The 23,423-nt window shown below is 31.9% G+C and overlaps 2 protein-coding genes across 2 annotated transcripts; both read right to left on the minus strand.

Annotated features, from left to right (window-relative positions):
- Positions 1-9,845: 9,845 nt before the first annotated feature.
- Positions 9,846-10,411, minus strand: LOC107608286 (uncharacterized). The gene is made up of 2 exons (XM_016310124.3): positions 9,986-10,411; positions 9,846-9,893 (listed from the first exon to the last, which is right to left on the minus strand). Exons 1-2 carry the CDS (start codon positions 10,409-10,411, stop codon positions 9,846-9,848), a joined length of 474 nt encoding a protein of 157 aa, XP_016165610.1.
- A 3,917-nt stretch (positions 10,412-14,328) lies between these two features.
- LOC107606717 (uncharacterized) lies at positions 14,329-18,774 on the minus strand. Its single transcript, XM_021107189.2, has 7 exons — positions 18,210-18,774; positions 17,585-17,734; positions 17,270-17,386; positions 16,997-17,146; positions 16,737-16,916; positions 15,418-15,752; positions 14,329-15,034 (listed from the first exon to the last, which is right to left on the minus strand). Exons 1-7 carry the CDS (start codon positions 18,772-18,774, stop codon positions 14,426-14,428), a joined length of 2,106 nt encoding a protein of 701 aa, XP_020962848.1. The 3' UTR covers positions 14,329-14,425.
- Positions 18,775-23,423: the final 4,649 nt, after the last annotated feature.

A 23,423-nucleotide genomic window follows, 5' to 3' on the forward strand; every position in this document is an offset into this window, starting at 1 on the left:
ATTCTTATGCAATGTCGATGCACCAGGAAAGTTTCAGGTGAGTTTGTGATTACCACATTATGTAAACTTTCACACTCTTGCTAGGAAACCAGTCAGCAGTAACTCTGTAACTATAGGTTTTGTTTTTCTTCTAAATCTACCTTATACGTTACTCTCCAGGTAGAGGAGGTGTACAACTTTTCCCAAGATGATTTGTTAACAGAAGACATCGTCATACTAGACACGCATGAAGAAGTGTTTGTTTGGATTGGCCAGTCTGTGGACCCAAAAGAAAAATAAAATGCTTTTGAAATTGGCCAGGTACATAATGTTATCAATACATATACTTAGCAGAAGTATATCAGATATATGTGTGATTTTTGAAATTGATTAGGTAATCCATGTGCATGTCCATGTTTCAAAATGAGCCACCTTATGGATTATTTCCTGATGCAATGCAAGTTCAGGGGAACTCTTTCCAGAAAAAGGTGACATTACTCTTCGGGATTCGCCATGCTGTAGAGGTATAGACCTGAGTTATTAATTCTGATGACAAAAGTTTTGATGTTTTTCTTACTCTAATGCTGTACAGTAAATATGTTGTGCAATGAATATCTGTTTAACTATGCTTGCTGAATATATTGACAGGAAAAGTCTAATGGGCCAAGTCAAGGGGGACCAAGACAAAGAGCTGAAGCTTTGGCTGCCTTGTCTAATGCCTTTAATTCATCTTCTGATATGACATCCAGTATGGTATGGTAACATGTTTAAGATTGTATAAACTATATTTTTCTTTGTTGTTTTATAGTCAATGAAATTCAACCAAAAGTAGGTTCTCCTAACAAGAGGGTGTAGGATAATGACAAAGCATTTAAGCATATTGTATATGGTATCTTTTCTTTTGTTATTAGTGGTAAATTTAATAATTATATTTAGGTAGGTACAGGTTCAGATTTTTTCATCTTTTCCGAAAAGAAAATTAAAGGAAAGAATATCATAGTATTTAAATTAAATTTGCTAAAAAGGAAAATGAAGGAAAGATATCATAGTTTTTAAATTAAATTGAACATCTCCAAATCAAGTCACAGATCATGATGATTTCATACTCCGTTGGAACTTGCCTTTCTTTCTAATACTTTCTACTCTCACAGTCATAGGATAGATTGAATGGGCTGAATCAAGGAGGACCAAGACAAAGAGCAGAAGCTTTGACTGCTTTAAACTCTACATTTAAATCATCATCCGGACCCAAAAGTTCTAGCTCTAAGACAATTAGAAGAAGTCAAGGATCATAAAGAGCAGCAGCAGTAGCTGCTCTCTCTCAAGTTCTTACTGCTGAGAAGAATAAACAATCACCTGATTCTTCTCCTGTGGCAACCAGAAGTCCTGTTGTGGAAACTAGCACTTTCGGTGAGAAATATAGCTCATATTGTCTAAGTTAAATGTGTCACAAAAGAAAGATTAGCTATTATGAGAAGGTTAGAGCGTCAAGTAGTTCTAGTGCAGTTCCACTACCACCGCCACCGCCGCCACCCTCAATGTCTTCGGATGAGGACTATGATGATGATGAGAATGAAGTTGACACTGAAGACTATAGATGATAGTTTTAGTATGGTTGAACAATATACTAGGAATTATAGTTGATGATCAATACATTTTGTTTATGTTTTGAATTATATTGACTTGCTTGTTTATAGTACTTCATAATACGATAAATTTGTTTATTTCTTGAAATATTATAAATATTCAAATACAAATTAGATAAAAATTTATATTAAATTTATATTTATTTTGTATGAAAACAAGTTAATTTTGCAATTAAAAAAATAAAAAAAATTCTATTTTACCTTACTGACGGATTTACAGATGGATTTTCTGTCTATAATCAAAACGTGGGATGATTTTCCAAAGTTCAAATTACAGACGAAAAATCTGTCGAAAAATCCGTCTGTAATTACAGACGAAAAATCCGTCAAAAAATCTGTCTGAAAATCCGTCTGTAATTACAGACGAAAAATTCGTCGAAAAATCCGTCTGTAATTACAGACGAAAAATCCATCGGAAAGTTTGTCGCTTTTGGGAAATGGATAGAAAATTTACAGAGGAAAATCCGTCGGTAACTGGTAAAAATTCGTCTGTAATTTTTTGACGAAAAAAATTCGTCGGTAAATAATTTCTGACGGAGCTTTTACAGAGGGACAAAATCTATCGGTAACCAAAAATCCGTTTGTAATAAAGACCAAATCCGTTTGTAAATCTGTCAGTATTAATTCATTTTCTAGTTGTGTCTGGTTTGCGGAGAGAGAAGAAGAGGGTTGGTGTGGCTGAGGAGGATAGAGAGGGCTTCGCGCTGGGTGGTTCGGTGACGATGACAACGAAAAAGAGTGTGTACGGCGCGGCTATGAGAGTGGGAGTGGGAGTGGAAGTGGGAGAGAGAGAGGGAGAGAAGGGAAAAGGTTTCTGTGCGGCTACAAGAGTGTGAGAGAAAGAAAAGTTTCTACAGTTTGTAATTAGGGTTTCTTTAATCAGTTTTTAATTATTTTAATTTTAAATTTAAAAATTTAAAATTAATTATTAAATAGAGTTTAAAAAATTGGCTGATTTATATTATTTTCCTATACTTTTCCTTTGAAATTTTAGATTGATTTAACAACATTAAAATTAAAAGTAAAAATCTCAAAACTACGAGTCTGAATGTGTCATATTCGGATATTTATTTACTTTAATATAATTCTTATTATATCAATTACAAAAATATTAGAGAATATAGATAATGTTATTTTTATTTTAATAATACGTTTTTTTATAAATCTATATAAATATATAATATAATAAAATTATGTATGGAATGACGAAAATGAAATTATCATTTTCTAAAAGAATATGTTTATTTTTGGTGAAAAGCATATATAAAATCTTCAAAAAGTATTGATTTGTCTCAAAACATAAATAATTAATTAAATAATACCTTGTCATTTATTTTAAGGTAGCTAGGGACTACGCAGTCTTTGGTGAAAATAGACATCAAACAAATTGGATACATATTGCTCCAAAATAAAATATGAAAAATAAAATAAAATTTTCTTTTATAAATTACTTTTACAATTTTTTCCTTTTTGGGTCCACCTCCACATACCTTGCTTGTTTGTATCGTACAATATATACCTGCGTGTAAATCGTTCTTCGATATCTTCCTTTTGTGTGGAATGCATATAAATGCAAAAAGATCCTTCAAATAAATTGATGAAGAATCACATAATGCATGATTTATTAAACGTATAATAAAAAGATCCTTCTAAAGTACAAGCTAAAAGTATTATAATAATAAAATAAAAATTGACAAAAATATGATTTATTAGTGTATTTTATTCTTGAATATACTCTTAAATGCAGGTAAATATTAATTTTGTTATTTATTTACAAAATATTTTATTCGTACATAGCTATAACTTAAATAAATTAGAAGATAAATAGTACTTATAATGTATTACACAAATAATAAAAATATTAAAATAGTTTATAATTTAAAATAATTCTAAAATAATATCATTATAAAATAAATAAAATTATTTTTTATTTTATAATATTTAAAATTTATAATTATATAACATTTAATATTAATATAATATAAATATTTTGTTTTGTAGTAATAATATTTGAGTAAAATACTCTATATAAATTAAGACACCAATTCGTAGTCAGTAACATAAAATTAAAATAAAATAATGTCCATTTACATCATTTTCTAATTTCTTAGTATTTGTTAATATTGACTCCATACTTCCATCAATCTCGCCTCAAATAATTAATGAAATAAATTATGTTTTTTTTAAGTTAAAAAAAGTATAATATATAGATAGATTTTTTTTCCGTAACAAATATGATTTCATTTCTTATTTGTTACAAATTATATTAACTTGGCAAAATATTACAAATGGTTGAATATAATTATTTATTGCATAATTTTAATTATTTAATACCACTTTTTTTCTATTATTGGCCAGCCTTTTTTTTAGTTGCCTCTAATTTTTTTCAATTTCCTCCAGTAGCCCACGTCACAAAAATTCCTATTCTAGAGAACAATTTTTATATTTGTCACTGTAATTAATGTTTGTTTGTTTATCACACTCCTCCTTTAGTACACTTTTCTATGAGTTACCATATATGCCACATGTTGTAAGATTATTTGTCAGTCAACACATAATTATTCTTAGTCATCCAAAACTATGCCACCAAATAAATAAGAAATAAGTACAAGGAATAATGTGTAGGAAAACATGAAGGTATCGTCCTCCATGTTTGTGACATTGAAAGTATCTCCGAAACATTGTTAATTTAAAGATTAAAATTTTCATTCTCCCATGCACAACGAATGGAAGCCCAAATTGACAGAAAAATAATGGAACATTATGACAACTTTAGAAATTGTCAGCTTTATTACTTGGCCAAGGCACCGTAGTGATAATAGTAATTAGAAGATCAAAGTATAGCGGAAACTGTGCCAAGGCATAGAGAGCGAAAGGTACGGAAGTAGCTGCATAGAAGGAGATGAGGAAACTCTCATACTTGCGACTGAAGATGAAAAAATTGCCAGAGCAAAAAGATACTGTAGTAGATTTTTGACAAGTATTTCTGGCCAGGTCAATACGATATTGATGAGAAATTTTGAGTCAATATTTGTTTGTCTATTTTAGTAATTCTGATTTTTATGCTCTATTGAACTTTGTTTTGATGTTATGAATTCGAACGTTCACTTGATTTTTTTGTTAGCATTTATGCTTTAATACAATCTCAAAATGCGCTGATAGTACAAGAGAAAACCTGATTCGTAAATTTCTTTTTGTTATTCATTTATAAATATTTTTTTAATTAATGAATTATTTTTTATGTAACACAAAAATGAAAATTTATTTAATGCCTTAAGTTGTAGTGTTCGAAACATGTTTTTCAGTAAAAAAAATTAGCAAGGACTAGAATAGTTTTAACAAGGCAATGTTTAAACAAAAAAAATTCAAGTTAAAAATAATATTGCAGCGGTTAATAGAAAATTGCTGCAAAACGAATATCTAAATATTCACCAACTCGACATTTTGCGATTGTTACAGAAAAATCACTGCAAAATGAAATCATTTGGTAACCCCCTCTAAATCCGCCACAAGAACCGCTGGCAGATTTTATTTAACAGCGGTTAAAAAAATCGCCACTAAATATTCGCTGCTATCTGCTGGTTTTATTTTTGGTAAAAAGCATATATAATATCTTCAACAAGTATTGATTTGTCTCAAAACATATATAATTAATTAAAGGTGGCTACTCCAATGAAGATTTAATGATTGTCATCATGTGAAGATATATCATTTTGACCATTGGATGATAGATTGTAGGGCTTGATTTTATTTGAAGTAAAAGTGTTACCTTTATTTAAAGTGTTGCAAAATAAATAAGTTACACTTTTTAAACAAGAATCATCATGAGAAGATGTTTTTGACATCTTCATGGGAGTAGCTGCCTTAATTAAATAATGCCTTGTCGTTTATTTTAAGGTAGCTAGGGACTGCGCAGTCTTTCGTGAAAATAGATATCAAACAAATTGGATATATATTGCTCCAAAATAAGATGAAAAATCAAATAAAATTTTCTTTCATAAATTACTTTTACAATTTTTGCTTTTTAGGTCCACCTCCACATGCCTTACTTGTTTGTATCGTACAATACATACCTGCGTGTAAATCGTTTTTCGATATCTTCTTCCTTTTGGGTGGAAATGTGGAATGCATATAATTGCAAAAAGATCCTTCAAATAAATTGAAGAATCACATAATGCATGGCTCTATTATTAATAGCACCACAAATTTATCGCCCTTATTAATTTGTGTTGGTGTATATCGTACTTTTATTATATATATATATATATCACTACAAAAAAAAAGATCTATGGTCACGGTGAAAAACCGTGACCATAGCTAGTGAAAAGGGTGATCATAGGTCTATGGTCACGGTTTTTCCGTCGTGGTCTATTCTCTCGTGACCATAGACCTATGGTCACGATTTTTTTATCTATGGTCATGGTTGTAATGTTTAAATTCTGGCACTTTAGGCCACGTTTTTTTACCGTGACCATAGGTTAATCTATGGTCACGCGATAAAACCGTGACCATAGCCTCTATGGTCATCCCTTCCTAAAACCGTGACCAAAGCCTCTATGGTTACCCCACCAAAAACCGTGGCCATAGCCTTAGCTATGGTCACGATTTTAGCCGTGACCATAGCCCCTATGGCCACCCCTCATTAAACTGTGACCATAGCCTTATCTATGGTTACGGTTTTGGTCGTGACCATAGCTTCTATGGTCACCTCTCACCAAAACCGTGACCATAGCCTTATCTATGGTCACGGTTTTGGCCGTGACCATAGCCTCTATGGTCACCCCTAACCAAAACCGTGACCATAGCCTTATTTATGGTCACCCCTTCCTTAAACCGTGACCATAGCTTTATCTATGGTCACGGTTTTTCGCCGTGACCATAGTCTCTATGGTCACCCCACCTTGACCGTGACCATAGCCTTATCTATGGTCACGGTTTTCACTGTGGCCATAGCTTATCTATGGTCACTGTATATAGCCTGTTTTATGTTGAGATTTAATTTTTTTAAATCATAATCACATCCCAAAATGATGATAATCACAAAATAAATCTAAAAATAAAAAATTTGATAAATCCAAATCATAAAAGTTTCATTAAAAATTAGATATTCATTACAACACTAATCAAAATACAGTGTAATTTATCCATTACATATAATATCGGATAAAATATCTTATCAAAAAGTAAACAACACATCAAAATAATACATTTAGATAACCAAACTCATTATAAGACCCATCCCATCTTATACAGGGTGCCACAACAACTAGTCAACTCCTTTTGTCTTTACGAGTCCAAAAAAATTATCCTGTATACAAAATAAAACAAAAAATTTCTCGTAAAGAACATTCAAGAGTAGGTAAACAAAATAATCAATTAACAAATATTAATCCTAAATTAATATAAAATACAAAATAATTTCTATTTTAAACTTTCTGTCTTAAAATGAGACATAATCAAGCATGTTCTGAAAAATATTTACAATTTAGCAATTGAAGATTTTACATATCAATAATTATAAAATATCTTGAAAAACACAAAGCTATTTGAAAAATCAAAGAAAATAGATACAAAAACTTTTAAAATTTTTACACACTAATCACATAAATAAAGTTGATGCATGACCTCTGAAAAATAAATAAAATTAAAATTCCTAATTTATCATTAAGACAAAAAATAGTGATATCATATCATCTACATGACATTTATAAAGTGATGTGTTTTGATTGAGTGAAATCAAAATGATTTAGTAGTCCCCATATATATTTCTTTGGTAAAATTGGAATGAGAAATTTTCATGCAAAAATTTACTCTTAGTACTTAAATTCATCACTGTTACAACTCATTATATTCACCCTTTTGTTTAGTGTAAAACCTTGCTATTACCAATTTTAGAAGAAACAAGAAATGCTAATCCCTAGGTTAGTTCAAAAAACCCTAAATTCACGGACAGTCCCAACAAATAATCATCCTACAAGCATACCAAACAAGTTGTTTATTGCTACACTGAAAAATTGAAAATACAAAAATTTTCACTGAGAACTAGCCATAAGGATTCACATTTGAGAACAAGGGAATCTGCTACTTGACTAAATTTAAATCAGAGTGAGGTCAGATGTTTCAGAAAAAGCAACTCTGAAAAACAGAAAAGAGAAAATAAAAATAGCCTAAAAAGATGCATTGAAACCTAAGATATTAAAGATGAAGAGAATAGACTGGCTTTAGAAATATAATCTCATCGAAGCGCCAATTATCATTGGCAAAGCACACAACCGGAAAGCACTACAATGCTCAACTGCATCAGCAATCTAGCCTTTCCGGGTCCCAACAAAACTATTGCTCAAACTCCTTTCAACTCAATTTCAAAATCTGAACAATTTCAATATCTCAAACCATTTTCAATTTAAATTCATTTTTCTACAAATCAAGCTCATCTCCAATATTATAACCCTTTCCAAATTCCAATTCATTTCCAACAAAGTCAACTAACATCTTCTCAAACACTTTCCAACATTTTTAAACCCAAGTCATTCACAAATCTCAAATCATTTTCCGAAATCAAACTAAATCTAACATCCAATCACTTTCCAATTCTCAAATTATACTTGATAAACATTCGAATCAGAATTTTAAATCAATCCTTCATTCACTACTTCAATATCAAATAAATATTCAGAACTAGCCACAGGCAAGTAAGCAATCACATTTATTCAAAGCAGTTCAGAATTTTTTGCTAACTCTAGCTTCGGGAATATAAGCAAAACCGTGACTGCTCTGCAGTGTTTTAAATCCAGAAGACAGCAGCAGCGTACAACATTCGAAATTTCATATAAAATCCAAATTAAATCCAACCACCTTCAAAATTTATGTGGTTAAACATAACTTATTCAAATTTCTTTCTCAATTGGTTCCAGGATCATACCATTTTTAATGAAGGAGTTACGTAGCTTGGAAGTTAGGTAATTTTCTGCTGAAGTCTGTTTTACAAATCATTGAACATAACCTCTTCCAAGTCCCATAACTCACTAAAACATGGAAAACCCTGAAATTTGAATCATATATACTAAACATACTCAACTTTCACCTCCAATTAGTTGCATCTCAATATCATTCCAGAATTAAAAATTATGAAGTCTCAAAGTTACTGCATAATACATCTTTCTCTGAAAATCCAAATCTTTAAAACCACAACTCTAACCATTCTAAATTTTTATGAAATTAAAGTATTAGGACCAAAGTTTTATTTAAAATTTGTTCCATTTCAAAATTCAAACTGCAGAATTTCCAATAGAGGAATCAAGTTGCTGCTGTGTTAAACGTTCTGCAGAAAAACCAGATTTGACATCCCCAATTCAAAAATTTACCATAAATCATAAACTTAATGAAAAAGTCTCAAATTTACCAGTTTAGTTCCTTATATCCCCAAGTTTAACCCAGGCTTAGTCTCATGCAATTCCGATCATTACGTAAGTAGTTATAGCTTTTCAAAGTTTCTGACTTCGTTTAAAATTATGCAGAAAATCAGATTTTAGAGTTCAACTTTGAAAAATCATAACTAATTCTCTAGTTGATACGAAACCTTAAAAATTGAATTTTCACAATTACACTTAATATAATTTACTTAACATTTAAATTCTTATAATTTTAGTCACTATAGAGTTACTAAATCACTTTTAAAGTTGCCGTTTTATTTCAAGAGAACCTGATTTTCAGCAAACCATTTAGTATTCAAAATCCAACTCTTCAATACCCCTCAAAACCAATTTCAAATCAACCACCAACCAAGTTCATTAACATTACAATATACCAAATAACAGCTTAACGGCAACAAATCCAACATAACCCATTAAAATTCAGAAATTCTCAACAATTAGTCATCAAACAATTCCCAATCCACATAATCAATCAATATCACTAATCAACAATTCCAAATCACAATCTCAGCCATTCCAATCACAATTTCAGCCACAATTCAATATTCACATAATCAATCAATTACTCACAGCTATTAAATCTATTTGCAGTTATTCAATAAACCTTGTAGGCATTCTTAAATTGAAATCGTTTAAACCCCCTACCTCAATTAGTCAAAACCGTCAAATTTAAACGCAATGATGCCCTTCTTTTTTCCAGTTTACAACAGCCAATGCGGCCGGAACAGCAGCAGCAGCCTCACTTCTTCTGGGGCAGCAACAACAATGACAATCGCGCCTATCCCAATCATCTCCGTAGCGGTGACATCAGTGGTTCCGGATAAAGATGATAATACTAAACAGAGACATTAACATATGCTATTGTAATCAGAACAAAATATGGTAGAGGAATAGATTCGAAAAACAGAGCATGAGCAAGAGTGTTACAGTTTCAAAAATGGAATTGGGAACGCAGGGGAAGCTGCTGTCGGGTATATCAGTGACGCCTCCCTTCAAACGCGACGATGGCAAGCCCAGCCACTCGACGACCACGGCAACACCGTGACGCTCCCTTTCGTGCCTCTTCTCCCTCCTCCATTCGCGACTCCAATGGCGGCGCGAAGGACGGGTTCGATGACAGAGATCCGACAAAGCTGGCAGCAACGGGCTTCCTCTATACTTGCGAGCATGACGGCGGCGATGGGGTTGACAGGCTTCCTCTCGGCGCTGCTCTCTGCCTCGTTTCTGGCGAGCGCGACGACGATGACAACCAGACAGCGGCTGCGTGGCTATAGCGGCAGCGGCGAGGACCCTCCCAGCGGCAACTCTGGCCCAGCGGCACCTCCTCTGGGTCTCCCTTTCTCTTCCGTTCATCTCGTTCTCTCTCTTTCGGGTCTCACTCTCTCTTTGCTGTGTGTGAGGAAAAATGAAGCTGATCAGTGAAAGGGGGAAACGGCGCTGGGGTGAAGGGTATTTGGGTTAGGATTTTCTAAATTAATTTAGGAATTAGGATTTTTGAGTAAATTGAAATTTAGTAATTTTAATTAAATTAGGGTATAGAGTATTAAATGAAAATCTAATTTATTTTTTTAAAATTACTTTGAAAATATTATTTGATTATCAATTTATTAATTTTCTTTTAAATCTAATATTCTAATTTAAAAATTAGAGATATTATAATTAATTTTTTTTGTCTATAAAAATTAAAATATTAACTTCTAAAATCTCAATTATTCAAACTAAATCATACAAAATTCTTATTCTTTTAAAATTATTAAGTTCTATAATTTAAATATAAAAAATTATTCAATATTATAAGAGTAAGTAAAATTTTTCATTTAATTATCAAAACTTAATTTAATTACTTTTAATAAAATAATTTCTAAAAATAAAGTATTTAATGAATATATAAATTGAAATTAACTCAAATAATATTTTTTCGAAAATTATGGGTCTTACAAATCACATTTTATAAATATACGATTTTAAATCTAAAATATCGATTATCTAAATTAAATTATATTACATTTCATTATTTTTCTATCACAACTTTAATTCCAATTTCTATAAAGTAACTAATTATAAATCATTTTTTAAATCATTATTAAGTTATTAAATAATTTTTTATGTTATTAAGTTTTAAATCTTTTTTTAATTTAAAATTAATAGTATTCAACTTAATTTTTTATTTATAAAATTAAATTTAAAATTTTAATATTTAAAATAAATCATATAAAATTATTATTAATTTTTAATTATTAAAATTTTTAAAAGATAAAATATTTAAAATTATAAAAAATACATAAAAATTTTAATTAATTTAAACTCAAATGATTAAAACTGTGACTATAGACCCCTTTAGGTCACCCCCAAAACCGTGACCACAGACCCTTTTAGATCACCCTTTTGAAAAACCGTGACCATAGACACTTTTTGGTCATTGTAAAAAACCGTGATCATAAATCTCTTTAGGTCACCCTCAAAACCGTGACCATAGACCATTTTAGGTCACCCTTCCGAAAAACCGTGACCATATACCCTTTTTGGTCACCGTAAAAAATCGTGACCATAGACACCTTTAGGTCACCCCCAAAACCGTGACCATAGACCCTTTTAGGTCACCCCCCAAAACCGTGACCATAGACCCTTTTAGGTCACCATTTTTTGAAAAACCGTGACCATAGCCCCTTTTTGGTCACTGTAAAAAACCGTGACCATAGACCCCTTTAGGTCACCCCTAAAACCGTGACCATAGACCCTTTTAGGCCACCCCCAAAACCGTGACCATAGACCCCTTTAGGCCATCCCCCAAAACTGTGACCATAGACACTTTTAGGCCACCCTCAAAATCGTGACCATAGACCCCTTAAGGTCACCCCCCAACACCGGGACCATAGACCCTTTTAGGTCACCCTTTTTTGTAAAACCGTGACCATAGCTCCTTTTAGGTCACCCTTTTTTGTAAAACTGTGACCATAGTCCCTTTTTTGTCACTGTAAAAAACCATGACCATAGATCCCTTTAGGTCACCCCCAAAACCGTGACCATAGACCCTTTTAGGCCACCCCCAAAACCGTGACCATAGACCCCTTTAGGCCACCCTCCAAAACCGTGACCATAGACCCTTTTAGGTCACCCTGTTTTGAAAAACCGTGACCATAGACCCCTTTTAGTCACTGTAAAAAACTGTGACCATAAACTCCTTTAGGTCACCTCTCAAAACCGTGACCATAGACCCTTTTAGGCCACCCTTTTTTAAAAAACTGTGACCATAGGTACTCTATGGTCACCCTTTTCAAAAAAACCGTGACTATAGCTTTTTTTTTGTCACTCTAAAAAACCATGACCATAGAGGGTCTATGATCACGATTTTTTACCGTGATAAAAAAAATCATGGTCATAGACCTAAAATGTTATAGTATATATATATATATATATATATATATATATATATCATTTTATTATTGGTGTATGTCATTTTTGCCCACACTAGACTAATTTTAAACCATAAATATTAAATTTAAATTTTAATAATATAAAAATTAAGATGCTAGTTTAAAATATAAACTAATATTAATTTAAAAAATCGGCCCTAATATTTCTCTTCGAGAAATTTAAGCAAGATGATCGATTTATGTATGAAACTCTCGGCTCCCATGATACTCTTAATTTAGTGAGGTTATTGGAAACAGTGATTTTATCATACATTCGACACAAAATGATGACTCATCTAATATTGTGATTAGAAGGCATAACATTTTTGTAGTTCAATGCTTGACTAATAAAATGAACTTTAAAAAACTAAACAAATAAAAGAAAAGAAAATATTAAGTTCATATTATTCTTCACATCTTTGGCCTCTATATGTACCTTTCATATCCGAACTGCTTTTTAAAGCAATACTCTTCTTCTTCGGTTCTTATCTTTTATTCATTTTCCCTTTTTCTTTTTGGTATCAAAATTAAAACTACGAAGTAACAAAGTAACCAAACCAAAATGAAGTAAAGAACTATTTATCATCATCAATTCAGTGCCGTTAATTATTGCTATTAATCATGCTATATATTTGTAAAAAAAAATAGAATTTTCGTGATTTTATTTTATAAGAATAAATATCTATATATTATGATAAAAAATTTTAAAAATTAAATAAATAAGTCAAAGTATGAAAAATATCTATGAAGAGTATCTAAAAATATATAGGTTAATATTTAGAAACATCTAAAATAATATTTATAGAAAATTATCTAAAAATTATAATGTATGTCAACTCAAAAACACTTATAAATAAACCATCATAATATTCATTTTAATCAACTGAGAAACACATTAAATTTTAAATGTCTTTATATTTTTTCTTATTTTATTAATAATATAAATAACAATTTTTTCTAACCATTCATTTAAATTATTTTTTCATCAAAATTAATCATTCTAGTTTTATTACAACATTCAAAACCATATTACACAAAACCAACTTTCAAACTGTTTATAAAACTAACAATTGTCAAGCAAGCAAATAAGTAGGTACAAAGAATAATGTGTAGGGAAAGACATGACACTTTTTGTTTTTAATATATATTGGAGAAAGTGTATTTTGTTGGATCATGGAAAAAGGAGATATATCACAAAATTGTGAAAGAAAAATAAAAAAATCGGAACTCTCAAATCTTCTATCTCCACGTTAAAATAAAATTGTGAAAATTTAGGTACAATCAATTTTATGTGAAGTTATAATTAAGAATCGTTAGATAAAAAATTAGTCAAATTATTTAAATAATTTAATGACTTTCAACTATTAACTTTATATAAAATTAACTGTACCTGAATTTTCATCTAAAAAATATATATATTCAATTTATCCACACCAATGAATAATACATCATATTTATCCATTTCAAAAAAATTAGCCAAGATCAGACACGAAGGCATCGTCCTCCATGTTTATCACATTGAAAGTATCTCCCAAACCATAATACACACAAAATTTAAACTGTTTAATAAAAGAGAAGTGCTAGGGCCAGCAATTTTTGTGTTTTGTAATCATTAATTGACTATCAATATATATTCAATGGTATGAGATTACATCTAATGATGAGAGATCACTCACTTTTTTTTAATAGTTAAATGTTGAGCACAAAATATAAAAGTTGATGGCACTATACTTTTTCTTAATAAAATTAACAAATACGAAGCAAGTAAATAAATAGGTAATAAGTACAAGGAATAATGTGTAGGGAAAGACATGAAGGTATCGTCCTCCATGTTTGTCACATTGAAAGTATCTCGGAAACATTGTTAATTTAAAGATTAAAATTTTCATTCTCCCATACACAAGGAATGGAAGCCCAAATTGACATAGAAGAATAATGGAACATTATGACAACTTTAGAAATTGTCAGCTTTATTACTTGGCCAAGGCACCCTAGTGATAATCGTAATTAGAAGATCAAAGTATAGCGGAAACTGTGCCAAGGCATAGAGAGCGAAAGGTACGGAAGTAGCTGCATAGAAGGAGATGAGGAAACTCTCATACTTGCGACTGAAGATGAAGAAATTGCCAGAGCAAAAAGATACAACCATGGCTACAATAGAGACGAAGAGGGAACTCAACCCTAGAAGCAGTTTCAGCGGCAATGCCCTGCGAAAATCTTTGGCTTCTTTTCGAGATGTGAGGATGCACAGGAACATTATGAGTCCTGTCACAGAGAAGCAAAGACCGACGAGGGAAGCCATGGCGAATGCATGGAACGCTGCTTCGCCTTCTAGTTGCTGCTCGCCTTTACCGTTGGTGCCACCAGGGAATTGGCTAGCTGTGGCGAAGGAGACACCCGCAACAAGTGCCGCCACCACAGAGCATGCTTGCGATGTTTCCTTCAACCACACACTGCCGTTTTCCACAAGACTCTCGTGTGATGTCTGAAAGATCTCCCCTGCTGTCTTTGACTCCTTGTTGCTTCTAAAGTAGACACGTTGCGGTACAAGACTCTTAATATACTGCAACGTTAAAAATAGAAATATTTTGTAACAAAAAAATTATTTTTTAAATAAGATAAATTTTAATTATTGTTCTTTTGTTTCCTTAACATGATCACATTAGATAATACAAGAGACTCACTAATTTAATTGGTCTCATTTTTATTGTTTATTAACTATTTTGTTAATTATTATTATTATTATTATTATTGAGATTATATCTAATAACGTGAAATTACACCATTTTTTAATAATTAAATATTGGCTAAATTTTAATAAAAATGCTGAATCCTAAAATTTTCTACTGTACATATATGTTTGTGATGAAGAATGCTCTGCAAATATAAAATTATACATATTTTTTATGTGTTTAAGTCTTTTGGAAAAGTGATTTGAGAACTTACTTGATACCACTTTATATCCCACATCATTTCTAAGGCAGTGCCAGCAACATTCCAAGGCTTGCTCCCTACTTGTTTTTGTGCTGCTAAGTGCAAAAGTGTGTTGTCATCGTCATCCACTGCCTGAATCAACGTATTCCAAACTTCATCTTTTAGTTCTGTTTTAAGTGCCTCAACAACATGCGGTTGTCTGTGTTTCACTGCCACCAGCACCACGTTTTCCTTCTTTGAGTTGGTGTTGTGGATGACACTTGGTATCAGACGTCGAATCTTGACCACCATTTCAACTATGCCATTCCTCGCAGCCAATAAAAATGGTGTCTCTTCATCGTCAGTACCTTTGTTGGACCAATTTTAGGTATTCGATCGACGATTCAAAAATGTTTTGAAGAAAATAATAAATTAGTCTAATGCTTATTAAACAACAAAATAATATTAGATATAATAAGTTTATAAAAAAAATTTATATTAAAAATATATTTTATTTATTTAGCCACACTTTAAAATAAAATAATATCCACTACATATTTATTTTAAATATTTATTAATTTTTATTATTTTAATTCTAAATTTATCTCATATGATATATGAACAAAAACTCACGTGCAATAATCAAAGTTATTTAATAATTTTTAGTTTTCAATTATGTTCGCATAAAAAAAACTGGATAGGGCTACACACGGATCAGATCGGATCGGATATAGCCTAAAATTCTATTCGATACGCACTGTACTCATCGGATCGGATCGGATACGATATCCACATTTTTTTAGGCCGGATCCGAGGATCGGATCGGATATCGGGTATATCCGCATAATTAAAAAAAAAAACTATTTTGAGATTCTATTTGATTGTTTTTACAAAAAAATCCAAAAAATTTATTTTTTATCTGTTTAAGCCTATTTACTCCTAAAATATTATCAATAATAGTTCTTTTGAATAACAAAAACAAAATAATAACACAAGATTTAAGTTTAATTATTCTAAGTTAAAGTACAACATAAAAAATTAAAAATAAAATATCATAAAATTCATAAATAACACACTAAAATTCATACCTAATTAGGGTTTATTTTCTTAAACTATGTTATTTATATGTGATGTGCGGATATGCGGATTTGCGGATCAGATCCGCGGATATCACTGCCAAATCCGCAATCCAATCCGACCATAGTACGGATCCAATCCGATCCGATCTGACGGCTCTGCGGATTGGATAATATCCGCAAAATTCGGATCGGATGCGGATAATTACCGCGGATACGCGGATATTATCCGATCCATGTGCAGCCCTAAAACTCGATATAAATTTTCATCAATACCTTGTTGTTTCCCGTGGCGTCTTCCGATATCATAGACTTCAGGTTGGATATCCCATCCGCGAGGATCGGGTCGCTCTCCCGCCTTTCCTGCGAATGCTTCGTAAGGGCGTTCCATCAGTGCGTCCAATAATTGACCACTCCATTTGTGTTTTTTCTTTGTCTTTCTTATTTCCTTTACCGCTTTTGAAGTACATACATTGAGGCTCATATAAGTTTGCTATCATCAAAATACGTCATCAAAGAAAAGAAGGAAGACATACCGACACCGTGGAGACCAAAAACGAGCACGTATATAGAACTGATAATTTGGAGAACCGTTTCGTAATTTGGTGGGTAAAATGGACTGTCATCATCATTCTTAATGGATTTCTCTATGTCTGCTTCCTGATCTTTTTCCCACCAACATATCCCTGTTGTCAGCAGAATACAAACCAAATACTACTTAATTAATATTTTAGTCAAGCTACTTGTTCATTCATGCCATTATTTTTACTCTCTAAAAATAATGCTAGCATGAAAATGCATCCACGTACTAATGAAGTCCCATAATGTGGCGTAATTCTTTGGGAACTTTTCTTCGGATTTAGCCTCCATCTTTTCTCGAATCTTCTTCAGTCTATGCTCAGCATTCAGTGGCTCTATGAGAATACCTTTCGAAAAGGAAAAGAATACAAAAGAAAAGTAAGCTAACAAGAAAAAGATATATATAACTACAATTTGATTAATAATCAAAACACTAATGCTCAAAAGGATAATAATATTGACATAATATTTTGATATCTCTAATATTCTTCTATCTTATTAATAGCTATTATATGTATATAGTATTTAGATATACAAAAACCTACAGTGATAGAGGATCCGCTTCCACCATGAAAATTTGATTCCACTTGGGAAAGCCGAGGGCCTAGTAGCAAGAACTTTGAGAGGGGTGAATCCATCCTTATTTCGAAGTGTAGTAAGCATAGGAAAATTATCCGCTATTATCACTGCTAAATCTGTTCCGATCCACCATAACAATATATATACAGATACCAACAAATTAAATTAGCAATCAATGTATGTATATATCCTCGTATCCAAAATTTTTTAAAATATATAATGTCAACAAAAAATACTTTTCACAAATAATATTATTCAACCGATAAATATTTGAATGAGGGGTATTAGGGAGACAGCAACTTTTGTGATTTATAGCCATCAAATAGTCATTAATGGTGATTTTAATGGTGTGAGATTGATGTGAGATTTCATCCAATGACTTATTTTTTTTTGCTGGTTACATGTTGGCCAGAATTTAATAAAGTTACTGTCCTAGACTTTTCCTGCGTTCAAAATTTTTGTACAGTTTAATGATTATTCTTAAAAAAAAATACTCTATTAAAATAAATTTTAAAGATAAATGTCAGATAAAAATAATAAATATATAAGAATAATGTTTTTAAAAGAAAGGACAAAAATTAGGTTGCTTACCGAAATATTCCCTCCCGATAACACAATGAAGAATACTATCCTGATCATGATCGCGCACAAGATGAGGCAAAATAATTTGGTGACGATCATGAAAAGTTTGAGAGAGGTAGGCGAATGCTTTTTTGTTCCCATTCAAAGCAGCAAGAAACAATGGTGTCTCCCCATTGTTGTTCTTCAGTGTCCTCAACTCTATCCTCTCCTCATTCTCCCCTATGATGCACTTGCACAGTCTCGCAAACCCCCTGGACGCCGCCACATGGAGAGGTGTATCGCCGTGCTTGTTCCCTATCTTCAGAGCACTCTTCTCATGCTCTACGATTATACTCACAAGATCTTTAACAACATTTTCTTCGTCCAAATCCACCGCCACGTGCAACGCCGTGTCCTCAGAATTGTTAACCGTTATGGTGCGGGACTTTGGGATTGAGCGGTACATCTTCTTTACTTCAACCCAATTGCCTTCGAGTGTGTATTGTGCTAGCTTTTCACGCAGTTCTTCATCGGCTCCGGCCAGTTCCATTCCAATTTCTTCTTCTTCTTTAGTTACTTCGTTTGTCACCGACATGTTTGTTAGTGGAAATTATATGACTTTATTTTGGAATTAATGTTGATTTATATGCAGTGTTGTTAGCATCTTGTGTGTGTTACTATACCTATATGGATTGCCCATTTTGCTAATAAGAAGTAATATATTAAAATTACTCATTAAAATTAATTATTAATATAAAATATATATTAAAAATAAATTAAATAATATTATATATAAATATATAATAATTAATTTTAATATATAAATAATAATTTGATACAAAATTTTATAGTGCCTAATAAATTTATGTCTAATTTGTTAATTTTAATATAGCTTATATTATTTTATTATTGAATTTATTTTAACCCCGTAAGACACTAAAGAAGATTTCTAGTATACGTGCGTAAATAATATAATGCATGCCTTTATCAATTTCTTGCTTCATGCTTTCAACTTTATTTAGATGACAAGGAAAGAATAAAATATTGAGTGGAAATTCCGACATTGTTGAAAGTAATTAAAACTTTAAGCTTTAAGTACGTGCACAGTAATGGATTTATATTTAGTATACATGAGAGATGAGACACAAACACGTACGAACAGGGATGTGAGATCAACAAGTCCAAGTACATAACAGGAACCAACACAAAACTAAAGCAATAGTATTAATCAAACATCAATAGACTAAATAATAGTAACGCGTTACACTATCTCTTAGCATAAAACCTCCATGAGAGCCCTCCTCGTACCCTGCTGCAAATTCCGGAAGGAGTATGCTTCATCGCTACACAGTGATATAGATCATACTCGAGTCTATACACACCTTACACCTCCAATCATTCCTTACTTCAATAAATATGGGCTTTAACAACGCCAAATTTGGCAACGCCTTAAAACCATTTTCTTAGATAGTTTTAGACAACGATTTTTTATAGTGTTATTATTGAATTCAATTTTTTATTATTTTATAACAACAAATTAAAACCGTTCTCTTTGGCTATTTTAAAGAACGGTTTTATAACCGTTACCATGATTTATTTTTAAGCAACGATTTTTTATTGTTGTTTAAATAATTATACAAAAGAAATGCATAAAAACCGTTGCTAAAATGCTACACTTTAAAATCGTTCTATTAGATGGCCTTAGACAACGGTTTTTACAATGTTATTGTTGAAATTCAATTTTTCATTACATTATAGCAACAAATAAAACTGTTCTTTTTAACTATTTTAAAGAACAATTTTATAACCATTACAACAATTTTTTATCAAACAATAATTTTCTAATATTATTTAAATAATTATACAAATTTAAATAATTTTTTCTATAAATACTAAATTTATAGAACACTTAAAAATTATTGTTATAAACATATAACCCAATATTATTTATAAAAGAAATAAATTTAAAATAAATTTATAACAAATATTATATATTTTTATTTCATTTTCATTCTAAAATTTAACCTAATATATTTTTAACACCTCAAAAAAATTTAACAATCTTTCTTCAAAACAAAATATCAATCTTTATTAAATTATTTGTAATTTTAAATAAAAATAATTACTTAAGCTTAATTTATAAATTAAGCAATAAATATTTTTATATATTCCTAAAATAATTTTATTATAATAAATTTAATTATAAATTATTATTCTACTTTATAATTTTGTTAAAATCTTGGTACTATCTTTACCTTTATCTTTTTATAAAATTCCTTACCCTATAATCCCTAATTATTTGTCCTAATTGCTATCCCTAGACACACGCACACTGAACAAAGTGAGGGAGGTGAAGAGTGCAAGAAGAAGGGAATGGAGGAGGGGACAGCACCGGCAAAGCTTGGAGCCACCATCGTTGTCACTGCTCGCAAGGAAGAGAGGGAGACCGATCATAAGAGAGAGCGACGCGAGGAAAAGAGAAAGAGAGAGAGACAGAGCGATGCGAGAGGGAGATGATGCCTCGTCGCCGTCGTGCTTCCGCCGCCACCAGTTCGCCGCTGTCGCTGCAAGGGCTCGTTGTGGGTAGCGCTGCCGTCGCGGGTAGTGTGGCCGTTGCAGTGGAGGAAGCCCAGAGAAAGACGAACGAGGAGCCGAAGGACGCGTCGGTGGGTGTTTCTCTTGCCGCTGTCAATGTGGGCCGTTTGCCGTCAAACCATACGCCGCTGGTGGAGCCATTCTTCGCCGACGCTGGTGCGGGAGGTCCGAAGAGGAGGCTGACCCAGCTTCACCTCTGCGTCTCGTTTCTGCAAGCTTGCCAGGATCTCTGCTACCAGAAAACGGTGTTGTCCTCGCTGGCCGTCAATGCCGGAGCCTCTGCCAGCTTGCTCTCCATTGGTTACGCCACTACCGGGCTGCTACTGCTCCATCGTTCTGTTTTTTCATAGCTGCAGTGAGTTCCTGATCCAAAACCTTTATCGTTATTGTTGTGTTATATGCTTGTTAAGGGTTTTGGGTGTTAACGTTTCAGCGTTGAACCACTGTAACTATGAAGCTGTGTTTGATGGTGTTGTTGCTGCAGGAAGTTGTCAGTGTGGCTAATGCCGCTGCTATTTGTTCGGTTCAAGACTGTTGCTGTTGCTGCTGGGAGTTAGGATGAAGGGTCAGGCTTAATTTCTATGGATTTCGACACGTTGAGGTAGGGGATTCGTTTCCAAACTAAAGATTTTAAATCATGAATGCCAATAAAGTTTATCGAATAATTGCAAATAAGTTATGATTGTCTAGAATGACTAAATGATGAGTTTGAGTTGGGTTTGTGATGGTGAAAGTGACTGAATTTGATGAATATGTGATTGATTTACTTATTTTTTGGGAATGTTGAAATTCTGATTGTTAGCTGATTGTAATGAGAATTTGTTTAGTTTGTGGCTATGAATGGTGATGGATTTGAAATTATTTGTTAAATTAAAATATGATAAGTTGATTTTGGAAAAGTTGTTGGTAATTGTTAAAAAGAAGATTGGTGGATTGTTGAAGATAAAGGGACCCTTAAGGGTGGTTAAGTCCACTTTTAGGAGAGGTTATGTCCGAATTTTTATAAAAATATAAAAATTTAGTTATTGATCAAGATTTTAGCTTTAGTACTTAGAGACAATTTAATTAGTTGAATTCATAAGTTACAAAAGAGCTAAAGCTAAATGAAGTAATGTTCAGAAATTTTCTAAGATAAACTAATCCCTTTTTAATTTTAGTTTAGTATTGCTTTATTACTAAGTTAAGCCCCTCATTTATGGCAACGAGGAAAACTCTTTTAAGAGTCTTTTAGAAGTATAAAACTCAATTTAGGATCTACATTCTTAAGATAAGCCATGGTTATACTAATAATTTCCTAAGTGATAGAAATTCACATGCCAAAAAATTTGTATTGTTACTATTATTATACTTTTATTAAGGTTCAAGCGCTTGGTATCTTGGTAGTTACGTTGAAATGCTGATTATTTTATTTTTGCTTGGTATTTTGATCAGGCAAGTCAAAGCAGCGGTCTTTACTCCCTTTGTGAGAACGTCCAGAGAAAGTTCCTGAGCTTGAGTCAGTACCTGACTGCTCAGATTCAACCGTCAAAACTGAACTCTAGCATCCTGCTTATCTAAACTGATCTTTGGTAATAATTTTGTTGTTGGTTATTTTAACACTTATCTTTATCTTTAAAAAATTGTTTTGGAAGTGTTATTATTTTAATTAGTTCTATTTTAGAATTAGGTATACACAGTAGCTATCGTTTGAGATTGCGGGGGGATGGTGCTAGACTTTTATATTAAGTTAGTAGAAATCATAGTGAATCTATATGCTTGAATTGAATATGCCACTCCTGTCCTTTGAGATTGTGGGGAATGGTGCTAGACTTTTATAGTATGTTATTACTTATAAACATGCTTGCATTGCATAAGTAATAGGGGTGTCCGCAGATCGGATCGGATCGGATATGGCCGAAAATTCGATTCGATCCGCACAATTTCCATTGGATCGGATCGGATATCGGATATATCCGCATAATTAAACCTTCTCTTTTTAATCATATTTCTATGTAAAAGAATTCGATAAAAATATTTCTTTCATATTTTTAAACTTATTTATTCCTAAAATATTTTTAATCAAACTATCTCTAAATAACAAAAATAAAATAATACAATATATGAATAATAATTACTATTTAAAACATTCAAACAAGTAAATATAATACCAAACATATATATTTATTTATTTATTAATTATTATAGTGCGGATCTCCGGATCCGCGGATCGGATACGCGGATGTAGAGCAGATATCTGCGATCCGATCCGATCCGATCCGATCAATTTGCGGATCGGATCGTATCCGCAATTTTCGGATCGGATGCGGATATTTACCGCGGATCTGCGGATATGATCCGATCCATGGACACCCCTAATAAGTAATATACTTTTTGCTAAATGAAAATATTACAAAAATATTACTCAAATTAAAAAGGACTTTAGTTAACGTTGGTGTTTTCTTATGTACATAACAACAAACTCTACAGTGAGATCAAACAATTTCAATTGAGTAAGATGCTAAACTGAAATAAACTTGTTGCATTGTATTTTACAAGTTAAATATTATTTTTTAGAATATTAAATCATAACCATATCAATGGTGTCAAAAATCTCTAGTTAGCATATATTCTAGTATGATGTGCTATTGCAGTGTTTTAAGTATAAATTTT

This window comes from Arachis ipaensis, chromosome B7 (genome assembly GCF_059453495.1).
Source record: "Arachis ipaensis isolate K30076 ecotype BB chromosome B7, ASM5945349v1, whole genome shotgun sequence".
Lineage (NCBI taxonomy): Eukaryota > Viridiplantae > Streptophyta > Magnoliopsida > Fabales > Fabaceae > Arachis > Arachis ipaensis.

What these genes read in the sequence shown, in the direction of transcription:
- LOC107608286 (XM_016310124.3), bottom strand. Translation starts at nt 10,411, where the DNA reads ATGAACGGAAGAGAAAGGGAGACCCAGAGGAGGTGCCGCTGGGCCAGA. An exon ending in CCAATTCCATTTTTGAAACT is followed by an intron (nt 9,894 to 9,985) that starts GTAACACTCTTG and finishes GTCTCTGTTTAG; the next exon opens with TATTATCATCTTTATCCGGA.
- LOC107606717 (XM_021107189.2), bottom strand. Translation starts at nt 18,774, where the DNA reads ATGTCGGTGACAAACGAAGTAACTAAAGAAGAAGAAGAAATTGGAATG. An exon ending in TATCGGGAGGGAATATTTCG is followed by an intron (nt 17,735 to 18,209) that starts GTAAGCAACCTA and finishes GGATCGGAACAG; the next exon opens with ATTTAGCAGTGATAATAGCG. An exon ending in GAAGCGGATCCTCTATCACT is followed by an intron (nt 17,387 to 17,584) that starts GTAGGTTTTTGT and finishes CCTTTTCGAAAG; the next exon opens with GTATTCTCATAGAGCCACTG.